At 48.8% G+C, this 24,347-nt stretch overlaps 1 protein-coding gene across 1 annotated transcript in view; it reads left to right on the forward strand.

Moving 5' to 3' along the window:
* Positions 1-23,280, forward strand: part of RAD50 (RAD50 double strand break repair protein) — a 441,934-nt gene extending 418,654 nt beyond the window's left edge. Inside the window, exons 25-26 of the mRNA XM_086931566.1 lie at positions 21,482-21,615; positions 22,981-23,280. Of these exons, the coding sequence (XP_086787692.1) occupies positions 21,482-21,615; positions 22,981-23,167 (321 nt within the window). The 3' untranslated portion in view covers positions 23,168-23,280. The remainder of the gene's footprint in view (positions 1-21,481; positions 21,616-22,980) is intronic.
* Positions 23,281-24,347: the final 1,067 nt, after the last annotated feature.

Below are 24,347 nucleotides of genomic sequence, written 5' to 3' on the forward strand. Positions count from 1 at the left end.
TTGAGCCCCTTCATTCTTGCCCTCTCCGTCTCCTGACTTTAAAGACGGCTTTCCTGGTTGCCATCACCTCTGCCAGGAGGGTGAGTGAGCTCCAGGCTCTTTCTGTCCAACCTCCTTTCCTGTCCATTCATCCTGACAAGGTGGTTCTGAGGACTAGACCTTCTTTCCTGCCCAAGGTTGTTTCGGCCTTTCACATCGGGCAGTCCATCACCCTCCCTTCCTTCTTCCCGCCTCCGCATCCTTCAAAGGATGAAGAGCGGCTCCATCGTCTGGACCCAAAACGTGCGCTTTCATTTTACATGGATCGCACACGCCAGTTCCGGGTGGATGACCAACTGTTTGTTGGCTACGTGGGTGCGAAGAAGGGACGGGCGGTTTGTAAACGAACCATCTCTCGATGGGTCGTCCTCTGCATCAAAGCGTGCTACTCTTTGGCTCGGAAGGAGCCTCCTGTTGGGCTGAGGGCCCATTCCACTCGGGCCACGGCGGCTACATTTGCCAGGCGGCTACGTGGGCCTCGCTGCACACCTTTGCGAGGCACTACTGCCTGGACAGTCAAGTCCGGAGGGATGGCTTCTTTGGCCGTTCTGTCCTCCAGGACTTTCTGGTGTAGTTTTGTATTGGTTCGCAGACCCACCACCGGGGTTGGTATTGCTGGGGTATGTATTCTAAGGTAAGGAATCTAACACTAACGTGTTTCTTTCAGATGAACAAGTTACTTACCTTCGGTAACGATATATCTGTAAGAAACATTAGTTAGTGTTAGATTCCTTACCGAACCCACCCATCCTCCCCGTTCTGCGAACTGATACCTAGGGTTAAGGTCATCCCTTTCAGGGCCCTAGTTTGTACATGGCACCAGTGTTGGTTCTCTCATGGCTCTGCGTCTCCTGGCGCGGAAAAGCTGTGTGCAAAGAACTGACGTCAGCGCGCGGAGGCGGCGTCTATGTACTCCAGCGACGTCATCACGGCGCACGACGCCGACGACGGACGCGGAGCCGCAGGGGACGCCTGCAGACGACGCCTACCGACGCGCAGGGGTACTGCTACGCAAAAGTTTCCGGATCCAGACTGACGCCTGGGGATATTCTAAGGTAAGGAATCTAACACTAACTAATGTTTCTTACAGATATATCGTTACCGAAGGTAAGTAACTTGTTCGTCTCTGCCACTCCTGTCAATGATTTTCAGTTTGGTGCAGGGTTCCATCAGCATGACAGTGCCTTCTGTCAAACTGTTCTGTTTTCTTTGTTTTTTCAACAACAACAAAAATCCTAAAGTGGGATATTCTTTTTGAATATAAAAAAGATAATCCTCTCCTATACCCCCGCCCCATTTGCCCCCTGTACCCCTCCCCCTCCTCCAAGGCCATGTACCTCAACTTTGGGCAGCCCAACCCCTCTAGACCATCTTTGGGCTCCATGGGTCCGGGAGGGGCCAGCTACTGGTCTGCTGGTGGGTTCACTAACTGCACCAGTCAGGCCCCTCGGATCCATTAGCAGATCCAAAGCGGTGCCGATCGAGCATCCTCAACCTTCCCCGGCTCCCGCTGCAGTACAGATGCCCCCATCACCACTAACTCCCAGCTGTGGCACCGCCCCATCATCATTCCAGACTCCAATACAGAGCCGGATGGGCATCTTCTGATATCAGCTACAACGCTGACGGGGGGCAGACTCCCCATATTATAGCCAGTGCTTTATACCTACGACTGGCCTGAATTGGTGATGGTTGGGAGGGGTCTGTTGGCCCTTATGGATATTAACCATCAGAAGGTCCCAAGGGAACCTGGTATGAGGATCTCACAAATGCCAGTGGATTGGTTACTCTCCAGAAACTGGCATGGTCTCTCCCCTACCATGGCTATGGAGGAGGGTGCCTCATTCGCAATGGTGGTGTGGTGGGTGTCTGATGTCCTGGGCCTTGCGCTACCCTCAGTGGCAGTCAAGACAATGTCTTGATGGAGGGGCTTCAGCCAGAAGTTTTCCCCACCAAACCATTACTCCCATTTAATGAAGCCCTGACCAATTTCCTATTTAGGGCCTGGTCCAAGCCCTGCATAGGGTCTCTGGTGCATAGGAAAATTGCCCATTGCCACGCCCCAGGGAATGCCAGTTCCACACCCAGCACCCCACCCTGGAAAGCTTGGTGGTCCAGAATCAACTCCAACACATTTTCTGCCACTCTACCAGATAGGGAATCCAAAAGGGCGAATACCTTCAGTAAGAGGATGTTCTCTTATTCCAGCCTGGCACTGTGGTTGGTGAACACTGCTTGCTTCTTGGCCAGATACTCCAGTACGATCTGGGACTCAGTTGCGCTAGTGCTGGTCATGGTCTTGGAGGAGGACCAAGACATATTCTCCCAAGCAATTGCCGATGGGAGGAATGCAGCCAAGTTCACCATAGGATGTAGGCTGGAAAAGACGGACTTGCTGGGCTGAACGATTTCTTTGTCAGTGGCCCTTAGGCACCAGTCGTGGGTGAGAATGACTGGCTTTTCGGTCGGTGTTTAAACCTCGCTCATGGACATGCCCTTTGATGACTGATGTCTTTTCGGAGAGAAAGAGGGCTTTGCGCTGAAGCAATTCAAGGACAGCAGAGCTACTGCCAGGTTATTGGCCCTCTACATGGCCCGCGCCAACCCCGGCCCTCCTTCCATCCCTTTTGGACCATGGAGGGGGCTTTCAATCACTGTCTCTACACTCCTAGCCAACATATCCAGGAGGTTTACAATCCTGTCATGGCTGAGGACGTGGTTCCCACAGACCACATGGGTCAGGTGGCCAGAAGTCAGGCCAGTCCACCACCCACTGGCTGCCACAGTTTCCAAACCCCTTCATTTTGCCCTCCAACCATCATGGGTATCTAGTGGGGGACAGCATATGCCACCACTGGAGGTCAATAACATCCAACCGTTGGGTTTTGCAGCTCATCCAAAGGGGCTATTCCCCCGACTCTGTGGCCACCTGTGCTGCCCACTTACGACTGACAGAGGACCACTTCTCTTTACTCTGTCTGGAAGTGATGGCTACTTGGGCAAGGGAGCTAGAGAGAGATTGGTGGCATCAGTAGTAGATTGTGGTTGCTAGTCCTGCTACTTTCTAGTGCCCAAGATCAATGGAGGCCTCTGTCCTATCCTAGACCTGCGCCATCTCAACTTCTTCATAAAACTGGAGAAATTCAAAATGCTTGCGCAAGTCCTGTCTGGCCTGGATCCGGGAGACTGGAGGGGATTGTTGGACTTGCAGTACGCATAATTTGACATCCCTTCCTCCCTGCCCACAGGCATCACCTGCAGTTCACAGTGGGGCAAGAGCACTTTCAGTTTGCCGTGCTCCCTTTTGGACTTACCAGCGCTTCTCGAGTGTTCACCAAGGTGATGACGGTAGTTATAGCACACCAGCGGAGGTTAGGGGTTCCAGGCTTCACCTACCTTGACAATTGGCTGTTGAAGGCAGGCTCGCTACAGGCAGTCATCTCCCACCTCCAGACAACGGCAAGCCTCCTGCTTTAGCTGGCGTTCACGATCAGCATGCCAAAGCCACACCTGACTCCCTCTCAGATACTCCCTTTCATCGGAGCAGTTCTGGGCACAGTACAGCTTTGGGCCTGTCTTCTGAAGTATTGAGTCCAGGATTATCAGGCTATGATACCAACATTTCAGCTTCTAGCCTGGATTTCTGTGAGAACATCCCTGAGGTTGCTGGGTCTCCGGGCCTCTTGCTTTCTGCTTGTTACACATGCCCACTGGTATTTGAGTACTCTGCAGTGGGACCTGAAGTCCCAGTGGCCACAGCATTTGGGGAATCTCTCCGACATGGTTCAGATCTCGGCGGGAACTACAAAAGACCTGCAATGATGCATACCGAACTGCAATTGGGCCAGTGGCAGACCCCTTTCCCTACCCCACCCAGAGCTGACTGTAGTGGCAGATGCTTCACTCCTGGGCTGGGGCGGCCATCTGGGAGATGTGGAGATCAGAGGACTTTGGTCTCCAGCGGAATCCAGGCTTTACATCAATCTGTTAGAGCTTCGGATGATCCGGTTGGCATTGAAAGCTTTTCTTTCTTCAATCAGGGGAAGACTGGTATAGGTGTTCATGGACAACACCACCACCATGTGGTACTGCAACAAACAGGACGGGTGGGGTTGTGGACCCTCGGTTCAAAGGTATTGCACCTCTTGACATGGCTGGAATAACAGGTCATATCCCTGGTGGTTTACCTCCCAGGCGGGCTCTCTGAACGCCAAAGTAGACAAACTCCGCTGTTGATACCTAGCAGATCACAAATGGTGTCTCCATCCGGAGGTGGCACAAAGAGTGGTGATATACTCAATTAGATCTTGTTGCCTCCGACGAGAATGCACAATGTTTGCTGTTTTGCTTGCTGTAATTTCCAAGGCAACTCTCACTCAGAGACAGTTATCGTCTCAAGTGGAACTCAGGCCTTCTATATGCCTTCCTGTCAATGCCACTCCTGTCCATAGTTCTCAAAAAGATCAAGAACAACTGGGCCCCAAGTCATCTTAGTAGCTCTAGATTGGGCACGAAGAGAATGGTATCCTGAACTCCTGAGCATGAGTATCTGTCCTCCAGTCAGAAGTATTGTCTTTCACAGCAACAGGGCAGGTTACTGCACCCAAACCTGTCCACTCTCCACCTTCATGCATAGATTTTAAGTGAAGACAGTTGAGAGTGTTTGATCTTCCTCCATAAGTATGTGATGTCATTCTGGCAGCCAGGGGTTCTTCTACTAAAACTATTTACTCTTGTCCATGGAACAAGTTTGTGGCTTGGTGTACATCTAAATCTGTTAATCCTCTATCTGCACACTTGTCTGAGGTTCTTCTGTTCATTCTATCCCTGGCCAGGCAAGGGTTTGCTTTAGTTAAAGGATATCAGTCCTCCATTTCTGCCTTTCTACAGTTGCCCTACCAATCTTCCCTGATTAAGTCACCTCTTGTGACCATGTTCCTTAAGGTTTGCAGCATATGTTTCTACCCACAGCCTTATTTATGCCCAAATGGGGCTTGAAATTTAGTTCTCACCGCCCTCATGTGTTCCCCTTTTGAGCCGATACACACCTGCCATTTATAGCTCTTAATTCTCAAAACTGTTGTCCTTGTGGCGATGACATCTGCCAGGAGGGTTGGCGAATTGCAGGCATTTTCAGTTAATCCTCTCTACACTTCATTCTTTCCAGGCAAGCTGGTTCTTGGAACTTGAGCATCCTTTTTGCCAAAGGTCATCACACCTTTTCATGTGGGGCAGAACATCACCCTGCCTACCCTTTCCCCCCTTCTCATCCTTCTAAAGCAGAGGAGAGACTCCACTGCCTGGATCCAAAACAGCCTTATTGTTCTACATTGATCGAACCAAAGAATTCTGAGTGTACGATCAACTCTTTGTTGGATTTGCAGGGGCAAAGAAAGGAAAGGTAATTCAGAAGAGAGCCATCTATCGTAGGATCATTCTCTGCATTAAGATCTGCTACACAATGGCCAAGAAACAGCCCCATGAGGGTTTAAGAACTCACTCCACCAGAACTACAGCTGCGAGCACTGCATTGGCTAGAGGAGTCCCAGTCCTGGTCATCTGTCAGACGGCTTCGTAGGCATCAATATACACATTTGCCGGACAGTATTTCCTCGACAGTCCGGTTTGACGAGATGAGCGTTCATCCAGTTCTGTCCTGCAGGACTTCTTATTTTAAAACAGTCCACAGACCCACCTCCAGGGAGAGATTGCTTTGTATCTATTCTAAGGTAAGCAATCAGTGGCTAGAAGTCTCTGTCAAATGAACAGGTTACTTATCTTCGGTAACACCTTATCGGGTAGAGACTTTTTTTAGCCATAGATTCTTTCATGTGTAAATTTTCGTTTCCATGTTTATTAAGCCATTAGCTGCAATCTTTCTCACCTTGCAGCTAAACTGGGTTTTTATCTAGGCACCTAAACTCCTTACTGTGCATTTAGAAAGGGGTTGTTTCTCCATTAGGGCTCCGGGGCTGCGCCTTTCTGTAATTCCTACACATATTAAATACAAATATTAAATAGTTTGATATATTTAGAGATATGATCTTATCTCTAAAAAAATGGATGTATCTAAGTCTGGGCTGTCTGTCTGTCCTAGGCTGCTCGCTCCACCTCCCTCTGATGCAGAAGATGGAAACCAGGTAGTAAATCAACTTTCTACACTGTGACGCATGACGCAGGGCTTTCCGTTATGAAGAGCTTTATTGCCATTGTGATCTATTGTGGTATCCACTGTAGGCGAGTGGTGCTGTCAGCGTCAGGATTTTGGACGTTGCAGTGTGCATCCCTGCATGATGCCAGTAGTTTGTCATTCAAAGGCATAGATGCCTCCCTTTCCCATTCTTCACACGTAGGAATGGATGCCCGTATGTGTTGTTTGGTGTCTTGTTCTCTGAAATGGTAACTGTTATGATACTAATCTTGTGTTATGTATATTGTGCTGAGATACCTCGTCATGATAATCTTCCCCACTGAGACACCCCAGACTCTGGTTGCAGGTCGCTGGCCTCTTTAGAAGTGGAGCTGCTGTGTTTGTTGCCCTGTGAAATTGATCCAAAAGATGACCAGGGTCCTTGTTCCCTTGCGAAGTTGATCCAAATATCGAAGTGAAGCTCAAAGCGAGATGTGTGCGTACAAAATACAGTTAATTGCAGTATGGCGTTAAAACTGTCCCTGTCTTCGTGCCCTTAACATTAATGCTAAAAACATGGATGATTTACGAACAATGAACGCAAAAAACTTTAGGGTAGGGAATGTCAGCAATTTAGTTCCTCTCTTATTTCACATGTTTTACTTAATCTTGCATTCCCCAAGAGAGCTAGATATTTCATCATGTGTGATCCTGTATTATTTTGTACATTTTATTCCTCTTGCATGGTGCATACTTTAAGTTGTGCTATTTATTTATGATGGGCTTTGATTGGGAACGCTGGCGCTGAGGTTTTGGGCAAAGCAAAGTGACTGTCAGTAGGTTGGTATCTCTGCAGAGCACACAAAACAATGGTCATGTATTCCAGTTGCAATTGAAATTCTGTGTACATGTGTGTAGGAAGGTGGATATCTGACTATGGTTGCCCCCAACTTTTTGCCTGGTGTTTTGCTGGTTTTTAGGTCTCGGGACGAAGCTGCGAAGCAGCTTCCGGTCAGAGAATTAATGTCCTCTAGTGGGGCTTCAGAACCCGCCTCCCTGCACTGTCTCTCCCCATTGGCTGGCTTCCTAAAAGGAGGCCAGCCATTGGAGGAGAGATCAGTCACTCCAATGTAGCCCCGTCCTTTTCGGATTTGGGGGCGTGATTTTTTGCGTTCTTTAGACAGTGACGTTGTCCGTCACTCAGAACAGCAAAACACACGCCCCCAAATGCGAAAATGACCATGCTTTCTCCGAGGCATTTCTGCTTTGCCTCGGAGAAAGACGGTGGTGGTTTCCAGAGCTGCTCTGAGCTGCTCTGCTCGTCCCCCCTTCCCTCCGCTTTCCTTCGTCCAGCTCTGTCCTTCCCTCCGCACGCAGCTCCGTCCAGCTCTGCCCCCCTCCCCCATCCCTCCGCCCGCAGCCCTTCTTCGCCCCGGTCCCGCTCCCCCCCCTCCCTCCGCCCGCAGCTCCTTCGTCCTGCTCTGCCCCCCCCTCACTCTGCCCGCAGCTCCGTCATCCTGCTCTGCCCCCCCTTCCCTCCGCCCGCAGCTCCGTCGTCCTGCTCTGCCCCCCACCCCTTCCCTCCGCCCGCAGCTCCGTCGTCCTGCTCTGCCCCCCCCTTCCCTCCCCCCGCAGCTCCGTCGTCCTACTCTAAAGCGTGAGTACTTTCACTTCTATATTTCCATTTAAACCATTGTATTTATCTCTATCCTTAGGTTCCGGAGTAGAATGCGACTTACCACAAGGCGCTTAAACGCCTCATCGGGGGTAGTCAGCGCTATATAGACACAATTTTACAATTACTGGTCCGGATTGGTTGCTGTGACCAGCAGGACACACACAGAATTGTGTTGTGGACTCTTTAAACTGCAGAACTATCTTGTCAGCTTCGTACAGCAGCAGTCTGGTGGCGTCTCCTTTGCACGGTATTAGAGTTCTTTGGAGGGGCGGTGGGGGTTACATGTCACACGCATTGTCCCTGCCCGGTCCGGGGTGTTGAGAAATGAAGAGACGGGTCCGGCGGCGCCGCAGCTGGGCCCTTTCCTTCGTCCAGCTCTGTCCTTCCCTCCGCACGCAGCTCCGTCCAGCTCTGCCCCCCTCCCCCTCCCCCATCCCTCCGCCCGCAGCCCTTCTTCGCCCCGGTCCCGCTCCCCCCCTCCCTCCGCCCGCAGCTCCTTCGTCCTGCTCTGCCCCCCCTCACTCTGCCCGCAGCTTCGTCGTCCTGCTCTGCCCCCCCTTCCCTCCGCCCGCAGCTCCGTCGTCCTGCTCTGCCCCCCCCTTCCCTCCGCCCGCAGCTCCGTCGTCCTGCTCTGCCCCCCCCTCACTCTGCCCGCAGCTCCGTCGTCCTGCTCTGCCCCCCCCTTCCCTCCGCCCGCAGCTCCGTCGTCCTGCTCTGCCCCCCCTTCCCTCCGCCCGCAGCTCCGTCGTCCTGCTCTGCCCCCCCCCTTCCCTCCCCCCCCCCCCCGCAGCTCCGTCGTCCTACTCTAAAGCGTGAGTACTTTCACTTCTATATTTCCATTTAAACCATTGTATTTATCTCTATCCTTAGGTTCCGGAGTAGAATGCGACTTACCACAAGGCGCTTAAACGCCTCATCGGGGGTAGTCAGCGCTATATAGACACAATTTTACAATTACTGGTCCGGATTGGTTGCTGTGACCAGCAGGACACACACAGAATTGTGTTGTGGCCTCTTTAAACTGCAGAACTATCTTGTCAGCTTCGTACAGCAGCAGTCTGGTGGCGTCTCCTTTGCACGGTATTAGAGTTCTTTGGAGGGGCGGTGGGGGTTACATGTCACACGCATTGTCCCTGCCCGGTCCGGGGTGTTGAGAAATGAAGAGACGGGTCCGGCGGCGCCGCAGCTGGGCCCCCTCACTCAGTCAAGCAGGGCCCCGGGCGCGCAGCTCTGACAGAGAATACAAAATGGACGGCGTGGAACCGCTGGGGGCCAGGGGGTGCAGGGTGCATGAAATGAGCCGCCTGCGCCCCCGAGGGGGCATCAGACGTGCCAGATGACAGGGGCCAAGCTGACGAGGAAGGGTGGACCACGGGGGTACGGAGAGCGGTGAGGTTCAAAGGGCGTCTGTCAAACGTAAGAGAAGTGGATGTTGTCTACCGGTAGCTGCGGTACCCAGGACCTGCCTTGGGCATGGGCGAGTGGGCGCAGGCCGAGGGCGCCAACATTCCGAGGGGCGCAGCAGGGAGCTGCCTGATTCAATGTCATGCAAACAGCAGCTGGTCCACCCCAATAGGTCTCAATGGGGGTCCCTTAAAGACCTTTGTAATCTGCCCTTAATGCACCTCAGCGTACTTGTTAGCACCCCAGCAACCCCCCTGCCCTCCTCCCATCTTCCTCACACCTCCTGCCACCACACTACAGCACCCCCTTGCCCCCACAACAAACACCACATTCTCTTTCCGCCCCGCCCAGGCTGCTGTCCTTTACAATGAAATGAAATGAAATGAATGAAGCTTATATAGCGCACGACTTACCCTGGGGCATCTCCGCGCTTGCTTAGGGAACCCGTCCTGGTATTCCCCTGTGAGATAACCCTGGCAGGGTATCCACAAGGTGAAAGCCAGGCATCCCACCGCGAGGGGCCGTTGTGGAGATTAAGCAAGCTATTGCCCAGAGTCGCACCGGAGCGAGAATTATCGAGTCCGTGGAATTTTGAGCCCAAGACCCGCCGAGGCGGGGAATTGAACCCTGGTCCCGGGCCGAACTCAAGTTCCAGGTCTGCCGCCTCTAACCCCTGAGCCACACTTCTCCACTTCCCTACAATTCGATGTAGGGCCGGTCCCTGGCTGTACCTTTGGGGGTAGGGCAGAACCAGGTGTCACGACTTCTCAGGTAAGGTTACCAGGTGTCCTCAAGGACACAGCGCTCCACTTCTGGTCTTTAGTTTAGTAACACAATGCATTCTGGGAGTTGTAGTAGTGGCAAGCTTCAATCGCCACACGTGAACTTAACGCTCCTGAATACAATGATTTAGAATAGAAAATAAGAGTCTTTCATGGTTAGTGACCAGCTGATTATCAGGTCCCTGGTGGTAAGAGGGTTTTAGATGATGCGCGTTGACCGCCCTTCGGTGAGCCCCTGTAATTTCTGCTTAGGGTGTCCACAAGTCATTACCAGCTCCCGGGAGCTCTTCTGCCAGTGGGTAAATGTGGTGGAGGTGAGCCGAGTACCCAACTGATTGTACCCAACTGATTGCACCATCACCAATGAGTCGAACAGGTGCCAAGTAGAATTTTAATGTAATGGATGGTGATCATGTTCTCTGCATGAATCAACTCAACTTTGGCATAGAGTTTTTTTCTCTGGAATGCCTGCAACTCAACCACCCGTATTTGGGCATCTTTGTGTTCAATTGGGCATCCTTGCCATATCTTGCACGAGTGCCCCCACCCACTTTGAAGCCTTGATTTGAATGGATTTATGTGCACGATATACCCACATTCATATAGGGGCTGTCAGTCGTCCTCTTCATCCATTGGTCTTTTGTTGTGTCATTTACATTTTTCCTCCACCCTTTAAAGAACAGTGAATGGGACAATGGGTCCGCCCACTTCAGCCATTCAGTGATGGCAAGCCGCTCTTTCACAAGGAACACGTCTACACGGCAATTGGTTCCCTTCAGTGTCAGGGACTACTAAACTGTAATAATAGCCTGAATGCACTGGTATCATTTTTTTTATTCATATTGAATTTTTAGACACTGCTTATATGCTTTGTTTAAATGAGGCAGACGTTGCTTTTACGCTACGTACATGTTTTCCCTTTCGAGGGCTTTATTGCATTGTAATCATATTTATATTTTACTTCTACTTCATGGTACATGTTCATGTATTGATGTTTTACTTTGTTTATTATCTCAATAAAGCATTCTAAACTTAAAATGAGGCCGACATCACCACTGAGTGGTGCACTGTCCTAAAAATACGCCAGTGTTAAAAAAAAAAATGCCAGTGCTACGTCACGGCAAACACTTGCACAAATTAAGCACTGTAAGGCCGCACCATCACAGACATGTCCCAGAAAGCATGGGACGACCTCCCACGTCACATCAGAGCCTCCTCCTCGCTTCTGAGTTCCTTGTCTCTTCAAATAAGCTCTTCTGGGAGACATCCGCCAACCCACATGCGAAGCGCCTGGAGACCCTTACGAGTGATTAGCATGCGATACAACTAGACATAACATAAGAAGTTGGTAATGGGGGACAGAGTAAGAAGATGGTTCTAATAGCTAATTATAGTGGTGGCAACTGAGGGCAACGAAAGAAGCTGCACTGGTGGGCAGTAATAGAAGGTGGCACCGGTGGCTAAATCACTAGTTCACAGTGTGAGCAACGTGCAAGGAGGGAAGAGTGGAAGCAGTGTGAGGCTCCCACAATGGTGGGCTGTGCGAAGGAGTAGCATTGGTGAGTATTGGGAGTTCTTCACAGTGGTGTCAGTGTATGAGGCGTGCACTGGTGCGCAATGTGAGCAGTTGGCACTGGTGGGCTGTGTGAAGGAGTAGCAATGGTGAGTACTGTGAGGCGCTCACGCTGGTGTCAGGGTGTGAGGCGTGCACTGGTGTGCAAGGTGAGAAGGTGGCACTGGTGGGCTGTGCAAAGGAGTAGCATTGGTGAGTATTGTGAAGCGTTCTAGCTACTGTCAGTGTATGAGGCGTGCACTGGTGTGCAAGGTGAGAAGGTAGCACTGGTGAGCTGTGTGAGAGTAGCAATGGTGAGTACTGTGAGGCGCTCACGCTGGTGTCAGTGTATGAGGCGTGCACTGGTGCGCAATGTGAGCAGTTGGCACTGGTGGGCCGCGTGAAGGAGTAGCATTGGTGAGTATTGGGAGTTCTTCACAGTGGTGTCAGTGTATGGGGCGTGCTCTGGTGCGCAAGGTGAGAAGGTGGCACTGGTGGGCTGTGTGAGAGTAGCAATGGTGTGTACTGTGAGGCGCTCACACTGGTGTCAGTGTATGAGGCGTGCTCTGGTGCGCAATGTGAGCAGTTGGCACTGGTGGGCCGCGTGAAGGAGTAGCAATGGTGAGTATTGTGAAGCGGTCACGCCCCTGTCAGTGTGTGAGGCGTGCACTGGTGGCCAATGTGAGCAGCTGGCACTGGTGGGCTGTGTGAAGGAGTAGCAATGGTGAGTACTGTGAGGCGCTCACGCTGGTATCCCTGTATGAGGCGTGCTCTGGTGTGCAAGGTGAGAAGGTGGCACTGGTGCGCTGTGTGAAGGAGTAGCAATGGTGAGTACTGTGAGGCGCTCACACTGGTGTCAGTGTATGAGGCGTGCTCTGGTGTGCAATGTGAGAAGGTGGCACTGGTGCGCTGTGTGAAGGAGTAGCAATGGTGAGTACTGTGAGGCGCTCACGCTGGTATACCTGTATGAGGCGTGCTCTGGTGTGCAAGGTGAGAAGGTGGCACTGGTGAGCTGTGTGAAGGAGTAGCAATGGTGAGTATTGTGAGGCGCTCACACTGGTGTCAGTGTATGAGGTGTGCTCTGGTGTGCAAGGTGAGAAGGTGGCACTGGTGCGCTGTGTGAAGGAGTAGCAATGGTGAGTACTGTGAGGCGCTCACACTGGTGTCAGTGTATGAGGCGTGCTCTGGTGTGCAAGGTGAGAAGGTAGCACTGGTGGGCTGTGTGAGAGTAGCAATGGTGTGTACTGTGAGGCGCTCACACTGGTGTCAGTGTATGAGGCGTGCTCTGGTGCGCAATGTGAGCAGTTGGCACTGGTGGGCCGCGTGAAGGAGTAGCAATGGTGAGTACTGTGAGGCGCTCACGCTTATATCCCTGTATGAGGCGTGCTCTGGTGTGCAAGGTGAGAAGGTGGCACTGGTGCGCTGTGTGAAGGAGTAGCAATGGTGAGTACTGTGAGGCGCTCACGCTGGTATCCCTGTATGAGGCGTGCTCTGGTGTGCAATGTGAGAAGGTGGCACTGGTGCGCTGTGTGAAGGAGTAGCAATGGTGAGTACTGTGAGGCGCTCACACTGGTGTCAGTGTATGAGGCGTGCACTGGTGTGCAATGTGAGAAGGTGGCACTGGTGCGCTGTGTGAAGGAGTAGCAATGGTGAGTACTGTGAGGCGCTCACGCTGGTATACCTGTATGAGGCGTGCTCTGGTGTGCAAGGTGAGAAGGTGGCACTGGTGGGCTGTGTGAAGGAGTAGCAATGGTGAGTACTGTGAGGCGCTCACACTGGTGTCAGTGTATGAGGTGTGCTCTGGTGTGCAAGGTGAGAAGGTGGCACTGGTGAGCTGTGTGAAGGAGTAGCAATGGTGAGTACTGTGAGGCGCTCACGCTGGTATGCCTGTATGAGGCGTGCTCTGGTGTGCAAGGTGAGAAGGTGGCACTTGTGGGCTGTGTGAAGGAGTAGCAATGGTAAGTATTGTGAGGCGCTCACGCTGGTGTCCATGTATGAGGCTTGCACTGGTGGCTAATGTGAGAAGGTGGCACTGGTGGGCTGTGCGAAGGAGTAGCATTGGTGAGTATTGTGATGTGCTCACGCTGGTGTCAGTGTATGAGGCGTGCTCTGGTGTGCAATGTGAGAAGGTAGCACTGGTGGGCTGTGTGAGAGTAGCAATGGTGAGTACTGTGAGGCGCTCACACTGGTGTCAGTGTATGAGGATTGCATTGGTGCACAATGTCAGAGAATTAATGTCCTCTAGTGGGGCTTCAGAACCCGCCTCCCTGCACTGTCTCTCCCCATTGGCTGGCTTCCTAAAAGGAGGCCAGCCATTGGAGGAGAGATCAGTCACTCCAATGTAGCCCCGTCCTTTTCGGATTTGGGGGCGTGATTTTTTGCGTTCTTTAGACAGTGACGTTGTCCGTCACTCAGAACAGCAAAACACACGCCCCCAAATGCGAAAATGACCATGCTTTCTCCGAGGCATTTCTGCTTTGCCTCGGAGAAAGACGGTGGTGGTTTCCAGAGCTGCTCTGAGCTGCTCTGCTCGTCCCCCCTTCCCTCCGCTTTCCTTCGTCCAGCTCTGTCCTTCCCTCCGCACGCAGCTCCGTCCAGCTCTGCCCCCCTCCCCCTCCCCCATCCCTCCGCCCGCAGCCCTTCTTCGCCCCGGTCCCGCTCCCGCTCCCCCCCTCCCTCCGCCCGCAGCTCCTTCGTCCTGCTCTGCCCCCCCCTCACTCTGCCCGCAGCTCCGTCGTCCTGCTCTGCCCCCCCCCCCTTCCCTCCGCCCGCAGCTCCGTCGTCCTGCTCTGCCCCCCCCTTCCCTCCGCCCGCAGCTCCGTCGTCCTGCTCTGCCCCCCTTCCCTCCCCCCGCAGCTCCGTCGTCCTGCTCTGCCCCCCTTCCCTCCGCCCGCAGCTCCGTCGTCCTGCTCTGCCCCCCCTTCCCTCCGCCCGCAGCTCCGTCGTCCTGCTCTGCCCCCCCCGTCCCTCTGCCCGCAGCTCCGTCGTCCTGCTCTGCCCCCCCCCTTCCCTCTGCCCGCAGCTCCGTCGTCCTGCTCTGCCCCCCCCTTCCCTCCGCCCGCAGCTCCGTCGTCCTGCTCTGCCCCCCCTTCCCTCCGCCCGCAGCTCCGTCGTCCTGCTCTGCCCCCCCTTCCCTCCCCCCGCAGCTCCGTCGTCCTGCTCTGCCCCCCTTCCCTCCGCCCGCAGCTCCGTCGTCCTGCTCTGCCCCCCTTCCCTCCGCCCGCAGCTCCGGCGTCCTGCTCTGCCCCCCCCTTGGAGTAATGTCATGCTAGCTGCTCTCAACTAAACACGTTCAAGAAACTAGTTGCAACACTGAGAAGTGTCCACTAAAAATGTTGAGTGAGTCGTCCTAGGGCATATTTTAAAACTGCTCCTCTTGCACTCTAGCTAGCACCCACCCCAGCATATGATGGTGATGCAGTCCTTTTGGGACGCGTCCCAACCACTGGGCATGGACGTGTGGAGTGTCTCCTCGAATGTGATGCTGGCACAAATAGCAGGCTCACCTCTACTATGAGCGTTGCATCATAATTCAGGGGTTGAGAATCTTTTTTTCAATCTAGCAATAATCTGAATGCTATGTAATAACACATTTATTGCGCTATCAAGTACAACTTTCGGGATGGACTGGTTGCCATGCTACTCTTTTCTACAGTATGGTACAATGTGCCATTGTTGTTTTTTTATTTTAAAATGCTACGCTTTGCGTATCGATACATCGTTATAGTTTTTACTTGTGTTGGCTTGGATGCTCTTTATATTTTTTTACTTCGTCCCACCTCAACAAGTATATGTCCTTTTATTTTATTTTTTTAAACACTGGCTTTATTAAATTGATTCAAATACACCTTCTAGTACAAGTTGTACCGACTGAGTTAAGTAATGTGTATGTAAGCTTAGAAGTAGTGTTCTGCTGTGTGACATATTTAGTTTGCTTGACGTCATACAGGTGACGTGCCGCTGTCTGCAGTGAGCGTTTCACCCACTGAGCTACTTCACCACACCTGGCACGTGTCACCTGCAGGTCACAAGACGACCCCTGCAGCAGGCACATCAACACTCTGAGCTGCTTCACGTTGTTTCAAACGTGGTACCAGAGCAAGTCCATTAACGCTGGACATACCTCCCCAGTACAGTGCCCGGAAGCTTACTGCAGCTAGACTAGATCTGTGCAACAGGCTCCTTAACCCTGTCATCTATCTACAAAGCAGTCTGTTGGTGACGAACACAAATGCGTTATTATAAGTTCCCCTTTGTTTTCAGATTCTTTCTGCAGAGTTTATATAAATCCTGCATTTGTACCGCCAGCCTGCATTCATGACCGTCCTTCCTGGCTCCGCCCTGCAGCCCCCCCCCCCCACCCCTCTTCTCCCACAGTTTTCAGATTCTCACAGTAAATTCTAAGCACTTATAGTACTACTGATTTATTCATTCATATTTTCTCTCTCTCTCTCGCATGCCTGCCTGTCTTCCTTCACTCACCCCGTCCCAAAGCCTGCTCCGCGCTCTCCACCTGCCTGCCACCCTCCCTGTGCCCAGCAGCCTCCTCCGAGGGTCTCCCTAACTCCCCCCCACCCTCCCAGTGATAATCCACTCCCCTGCTCTTTTCAAAAACTCGTCACTTGTGCCACTCAGCTCACAGACAGGACACCCAGGCTCCCTCCTTTCCCCTCTGCTGGGGGCCAAATAATGTTATTTTTCTGTTTCAGGTTGCTCCGTGGACTATGTCCAGCCATGGCATCAACAATTTGAGCAGCGACGAAGGTTCCCGCAGGCACAGATCCGGGGCCACCGGCGGCCCGTAATTAGTTTCCTTTTATTTCCTGCAGGTCTGTTGCGGAGTTGTGCAGGAAGACAACTGGCAGCGGAATTGGCCACACCGCGGGTGCACTTAAACCCAGCAGCAATTCGGATGATGTCATACAGGTGACGTGCCGCTGTCTGCAGTGAGCGCTTCACCCACTGAGCTTCTTCACCACACCTGGCACGTGTCACCTGCAGGTCACAAGACGACCCCCGCAACAGGCACATCAACACTCTGAGCTGCTTCACGTTGTTTCAAACGTGGTACCAGAGCAAGTCCATTAACGCTGGACATACCTCCCCAGTACAGTGTCCGGAAGCTTACTGCAGCTAGACTAGATCTGTGCAACAGGTCCCTTAACCCTGTCATCTATCTACAAAGCAGTCTGTTGGTGACGAACAAACTGAGCCACGAATGCGTTACTATAAGTTCCCCTTTGTTTTCAGATTATTTGTGCAGAGTTTATATAAAGTCAGACAATCAGGCGGCAATACTGTGGCTCATATAGGAATGCATTACAACCACTGCATTACAACCAGGGCTGCTTTATCCCTCCCTCTTTTTGGCTCACAACTACCTCACAACTTTACTCTCTATCTCACTCTCTCTCTATCTCACTAGCTCACTCTATTTCTATCTCAATCTCACTCTCACTACCTCAGTATATCACGACTCACTCCCTCAAAAATTCACTACATCACTCCCTCACTAACTCACTCTATCTCACTACCTCACAACTTCACTCTCTCTCTATCTCACTACCTCACTCTCTCTTTCTATCTCACTAAGTCACTTTCACTCTCTTTCACTACCTCACTCTCTCTCTATCTCACTACCTCACAAACTCACTCCCTGTTTCTATCTCACTACCTCAGAACATCCCTCTACCTCACTCTTTCACTACCTCAGTCTCTGTCTCTCACTACCTCACTCTATCTACCTCTCTCTCATTACATAACTCTCTCTACCTCACTACACCACTCTATCTCACTACCTCACTATCTCACAACTTCTCTCTCTCAAAACATCACTACCTCACTCTCTTACCACCTCACTCTCTTACTACCTCACCCTCTAGCTCACAACTTCACTCTCTCTCTCTCTCTCTAACTCACTACCTCAATCACTCTCTATCTCACTACCTCACTCTTTCTATCTCACTAACTCGCCATGAAACCCCTGGGTGTCTGTGCGCTTAAAAAGTTTAGAATAACATAACTCACTTTCACTCTCTTTCACTACCTCTCTCTCTCTCACTACATCACTCTATGCTTATATCACTACCTCACAACATCCCTCTCCCTCCCTCACTCTTTCACTACCTCACTCTCTATCTACCTCACTCTCTCTCACTACCTCACTCTCTCTCTATTTCAATACCTCACTCTCTCTCTCTCACTACCTCACTCTCTCTCTGCTAATGCAATAGGTATCACATATGCAAAAAAAGCTAATGCCGATAGAAATGACAATGCCATTTATTTAGGGATACAAAAAAGAGCAATACCAATAGCTCTACCTATAATATTGCCGAGACCATTGCATTGTAAATGCTTGTTGACTTAGTTGATCTGGGGCCCTGCTATTCAGGACCCCAGGCCCACTGCTCTCTCTGTAAAATGGATTCCATGTACTCTAGGTACATATCTAATTGGATACGGAGTCACCTTATCAGCCCCTGTACAGTGTACCTTAGGTACCCAGGGCATAGGTGCAGTCAGGGCCTACCAGGGGCTGCAGCATGTATTATGCCACCCCTGGCTGGCCATCCAAATCTGACACAACTGGCTGATCAATCAGCTGAGGCAAGGTGGTGTAATCACCCTTTGCTTTAGATATAGTATCCCTATATCTAAACCTAAAATGGACACATATCCTCCTATCAGTCACTCCTATGGCAGGCCTTATCAATCCTGACGGCAGAGTGCTTGGAATTATGTGAGATGGTGCTCTAGCATGAGCTGAGCCTGTCTGCAGCTTTCGGAACCAAGTCCTTTAGCTGTTTCCATGATAACGCTATACCATATACTCTTAAGTGCATTATAATCCTCGCGGTTATTGCTAACTTTGGTATAGCATTATCAAAACATTTCGAGTAAGGTGTCATACGAATTGGACTACTACCCCCTCGCCAATTCTGGCGACGGGGGTAGCATTCCACCCTTCTAGAGGGACACAACATGTATGTAACTATGAACCCTTGTTAAAGTTAACTCGAGCCTCAGCATCACAAAATGGATGCTGCCACCACAGACACAAGTCTGACCTCCTGTGCTGGGAGTCCTTCCAGCGAGGTAGGCTTGGACAAAGGGTTTCCTGCCTTGGGAGGTGCTAGCACCACCCCGGACAGGATTTTGTGTATTAGGTAGGACAGGGCTGAAAGGAATGAGACATGCCTGGGGCACACAAGGTGTCCCTGTGCATACACCGGTCTAAACCAGTTCCTGGGGCACTCCAGCCCCGGAGCTGGCACAAGACCGGACAAAGGAAAGGGGGTGTAACCACCCCCCTTCCTGGTCCCACCCAGAGGAGGGACCTAGTCGTAGTGCAGTCCCCCTTAGCCGGATAAAGGTAGGAGCTGGTCCCATTCCAAATTAGATTATCCTGATCAACTTTACAAGAAGAAACTCTGGACTTCGACGTTCTACTCCACAGAAGACTGAAGAAATCTCCCTTGTGGGCAAGGAGTGTCCACCCTGCACAAGCAGCTTGTAAGGGTATCCAAATGGTACTGAAAACGCTCCTTTACTGGATGCTGCTGCTTGAATTGTCTGGCATGGATCTAATCCTGTTCCAAAAACGGGCTCTGGTAAAAGATGTGTTAAAAAAAAATTCAAAACATTTAAATAAAGAAATAGATGAATGCAAATGTTGTAATTAGTATAATTTGAATGTATTAGGTCATTTTATGAATTAAAGAAGAAAAGAGTGCAAGAACTCTAATACATTTACTGCGGAGCGGGTATTGTGAGATGGGGAGTGATAAGTGAAAGTGGTGGTGGTGAAGATTAAAAATGTCTAAGTTGTATCAAAAAAATGATTTAATGTTTGATCAATTGGACATATTAAAAACAATGTGTTGGAAAACAAGCTAAATAGATTGTTTAGCTATTTCCAGATAGTTTACAAGTGGATCAACATGTTTCTGCCGTAGGAGGTGTAATTTTACCAGGCATTCATCAGGACCAAAAGTGGACTAAACCTCGGCGGGAGATCTCGGGATCCAGTTACTGAGGGTGATCTGCAGGTTTCCAGTGGGTGCCTGGCGTTGAGGGCTGTGTGCCGATTTCGCCATCACCCCCCTCCAGAGATCCATGGTGTGATTGTCTCTCACCAGTCAAGTGCACATTTTTTTGGTTTCTCAAATCGAGAGTACCACAGAAGGATTTTTTCCTTCACTTGCACTTTGTACATATTTTCACTTTCACGTCCCTAGGTTAGGGTGGGCCTTAGTGTGCTCATACCGCTGAGGTTTAGTCCACTTTTGGTCCTGATGAATGCCTGGTAAAATTACACCTCCTACGGCAGAAACATGTTGACCCACTTGTAAACTATCTGTAAATAGCTAAACAATCAATCCTGAACAATAGTTTTCTCCATAAGTAGAAGGGCAACAATGTAATATTATTCTTTTCTGCTGGCAATTCGATTTAGTGGCTGTAATCACTCCTTTTTTCCAATCGTGGATACCAAGCCTCTTAGCTTTGCTTTAGGGTAAATCATCAAGAATTTTGCATTATCTTCAGATCTTTTATTCAATTAAAAACATCATTTTACTTTGGCAGACCCAGCCAATGCGTTTAATCTCTTATAGGGACTTCATCAGGGCAAATATTTGAGGTTTCTTTTCACACATGGCCATTGTTTCATTTCCTGTCACTTTGATTCATCAATCTCATGTCTTGCTTTGAGGTATTGGATGTCAATACGAGAACCTGCAGCACATCAAGCAAGACGTGAGATTGATTAATTAAAGTGACAAGAATTGAAACAATGGGAATGTGTAAAAAGAAACCTCAGATAATTGCCCTGTTGAAGTCTCTAGTAGGCATGAGATGCGTTGGCGGTGCCTTTAAAAGTAAAGTCATGTTTTTGAATTAGATAAAAGATCTTAAGATAATGCACGGCGCTTGATGATTTACCCTAAAGTAAAACTAAGAAACTTGTTATACACAATTGGAAAATCAAGTGATTACAGCTATTACATCAAATGGCTAGCAGAAAAGATTAAGATGACATTGGGAAAAAGCTTTAAAAGCCTTACTTTCTCACTAAATTAGTTTGCTTTCAAATGCACCACTTGTAAAAAAAATGTAAACTTTTTCTCAGGAGGAGGACCCATCCTGAACTCCACGTTTGTCCATTAAGCTTTCCAGCTTCGCCTTCTACATAAGTCATACCGAACTTTCACATCGCACCACTTTCAAATGTCACCAGCTGCCACTGCATTTAGAAGCCTCACACATGTTTTGAGAAAATTTAAGGACACTCTGAGATTTTGTATTTTCCTTGATTTCATTAAGTTATCTACTCATTAGAGAACTGAAACTTGACATCGTAGCTCAAATCTAGACACCTCTATAGTTTGCTGTTACATTTTTTTCTTTAGCCAGATAAGTTCCTCTCCTTAAAAGCTGCTTGGGGGCAACTAGTGCCCGATTTGATCACTGATTTTTGAATAAATGCACTTTAGAGACTCAATGCAAAAGCAGGTTTTCTTTGCAACTTGTACGCAAAAGATGGACAAAATGCTTCATGATGTATGTGTGGGAAGTCATAAGTAAGTAACCAGTTACACAAATTTAAGTAATGATTGCTTAGGGACAGATTTTTTCATTTCACAATTAGAATCTCGGCTTATCTCTTCTTCCTGTTTTTTTTCTCCAATTTACATTTGCTTCTTACGTGCCCCCGCCCCCCCTACCAAAATTCACCAGTATTCATTATGTCAGCCACTTAATATGATTTTGTTTTGGGTATTTGCATATCTAGATGGTTGAAAACGAGAGCATTGGTATGAATAATTGAATTCTCTCAAAACGCCCCATTAAAATGCTAATCAATAATTAGTTTGTTTTCCTGTCTTTTGCAGGTCCTTGCATCACTCATTATACGGCTGGCTCTAGCAGAGACATTCTGCCTTAACTGTGGCATTCTTGCTCTCGATGAACCCACCACCAATCTTGATCGAGAAAATATTGAGTCTCTTGCGCACGCCTTAGTTGAGTAAGTACTGATAGCCATAAACTTTGTTAAAGATTAATAATTGTACTTAACAATAGGTAAACCCATTATTTTCCATGTGCTCTGCAACGGGTACACTCATGAAATTGTAAAGGGTGTGGCTGTGTGTCCGTGTGTGTGCGTTTGTATACTTGCATTTGTTGCTACTTTGTCCCAGATATAATTAGTCTGCAACTGGTTATTTTAATTGCCTTTTGTTTGCATATGCATTTAAGGAATCCAATGCATACTAACACTCTACATTCAACCACTGTTTACCAGTCTGTAAGTCTACGACTGGTTTTACATGGGAAGGACATTGGTGCTTTCTCCAAGTTATCTTCCTTCCTTTGTCCAATGACAGACACAAACAAAAATTAATATAGAGAATGAAACAAATCATTGTTGCCATTTGAGTAGTCAAATTAAGCATTAATACTTCACAATTTGGGGTATTCAATTATTTCTATTTATGATTTGGTTCTATGCATATTTCATATGTAAACAGCCTTGAAGAAGCCTCCAGGCCTGTGCACCACAGCGAGGAAATATGTGTTGGCTGGTCATTCTCTTACAACCTTTCTGTGTGATGTTAATAATGACTTACTCACACCAAGGATCACATTAACAAAATACTACATAGAAAGTTATCCTGCTTTTCACTTAATCCTAACCTTAATGAAACAACTGGTATAGTGTTTTTGAAGAGATCATACTCGCTGTGCCTGACTAACCTATACCTTTACTGGTTGTTGGAATGGTTTTCAGTGGCTTCACAGAGGTGTGGCTCACCAATAGGTTTAGTCTTTATTCTACAAAATGATAGCCTTGTCTAAGAGACCTAGACCCCAAGGATTACTACCTCTATTCTGTAGTATAAGTTACACAGAGTCCAGAGTAGTACACCACTCTCAAGAGCCTGTAATGTAATCATGTTTCTCTACTGTCCATCATTTTCCTGCGCTATTCTATCCTGAAGCTTTTAGTCAACAAGAATATGCTTTGAATCTTTCCTTCCATTGGATCCATAATTCAGTGTACGTCTCCATCACGTTCCATGTTAAGTCTACGTAGAAACTTTCGTAAATTGGCATCAGAATACGACTATAGCTGAAGGGCACTTCAGTAAAGCAAACAAATAATATACAAAAAATCATGTTTGGGTATTCTATGAGTTGTTAGAATAATCAGGAATAATATTCAGGTTTGTAGCACATAAGAAAAAAATCTTATGCAATTGTAGAGTGCTTACTTTCGACATTGGGTGATGTTCTCTGATGGACTGTATATACCTCAGATGCGCCATATCGCGACTGCATAGCTTTGATTTCTGTAAAAGTTTTGAAACCCTGTGTTTTTCCTCTTCAGGATAATCAAGAGTCGATCACAGCAACGCAATTTCCAGCTTCTTATAATTACTCATGATGAGGATTTTGTTGAACTCCTCGGCCGTTCGGAGTATGTGGAGAGCTTTTACCGAATCAAGAAGAACATTGACCAGTGCTCTGAGATTGTGAAATGCAGCGTGACTTCCTTGGGTTCATATGTTCACTAACTGTAAAAAAGTGTACGGAAACAAAATAGGAGAAATTACTAAAAAAAGAATATATATAAAATAAGTTTCAAAGATTTAAAAATATTCAATAAAAAGTTATTTCGTTTTGGTGCTGCATTGTCTTACTTTTCTTCTCTAAAGCTGTAATCATTTGTTTGATATTTTAGTTCAGATCTAATGCAAAATAATATTAAACAGCCTAGATATTCTCCATTTGGGTTCACCAGTTGCTACAGCAAAATGAAAATAGGATCCTGATGAAGCAGCAAAACAGCAGGCACTTCATGGTAGGTGGCACAAATCTTTTCAGTGCCTTCGCTGATTTGCTCTTACGGTGACAAGATGAGTCCCTCCTAAGCTTTAGTCGCCCTTTTTTTAAGGCAGTCCTGTATTATATGCCTTCACTATCCTCAGCATTTTTATAAGTAAGTGTCAAGACCACGTGACTTGCTCTTATTGGCTGGTTGGGACTGAAATATATTGCAGGGTTTGTGTATGTGGGTGCAGGTCATGTGTTCTTTTCCATTCTCGGGCTGCACTTCTTCAACCTTGTGGTTCTTTGAATATTGTTATGGTTTGTAATAGGCCCGTGCTAACAAGCTGAGCGGCAGGCGAGAGGATTCCAGTGAACGTTTCAGTTCATCCTGGGATCCGAGCCGGCCAGTCACTGCCAGTCGTGGGCAACTGATTCAGAATAAATCTTCAACTTACCTGCAGTTTTTGAGATCTTCATTTAATACAATTTAGCGATGAGGATTGACATCACCCGCCAGCGTCTCTCAAAAGCTAATGGATGTCCTGTTTGCCGATCTCAAAGAAGTACAAGCATAACAGGAGGATAGTCTTGTTTTAGTGAAACTTTTGAACAACATAATGGTATTCTGTATAAGGTTTTATCCATTCTCACACAAACAGGTTTGACTGTCAGAAAGGACAAGTGCAAATTTGCTACCAAGAATTTAGATTACTTGGGTCATACCATCACCGATTTGAGAATCAAATCCACATTCTTGCTGGTTAAGGCTATGATGCTCTGTGTTCCTTTTTAGGTCTTGCAGAGTACTTTGCTCGGTTTGTGATTGGGTATGCAATAGCAGTAGAACCTCTAAGATCACTGTTGCTAAGGGGCAGAAGTTCATTTTGACGAAGGACATGCAGACTGCTTTAGATAAAGTAAAGG

The sequence above is a fragment of the Lissotriton vulgaris genome, chromosome 7, assembly GCF_964263255.1.
Source record: "Lissotriton vulgaris chromosome 7, aLisVul1.2, whole genome shotgun sequence".
NCBI classification, from domain to species: Eukaryota; Metazoa; Chordata; class Amphibia; order Caudata; family Salamandridae; genus Lissotriton; species Lissotriton vulgaris.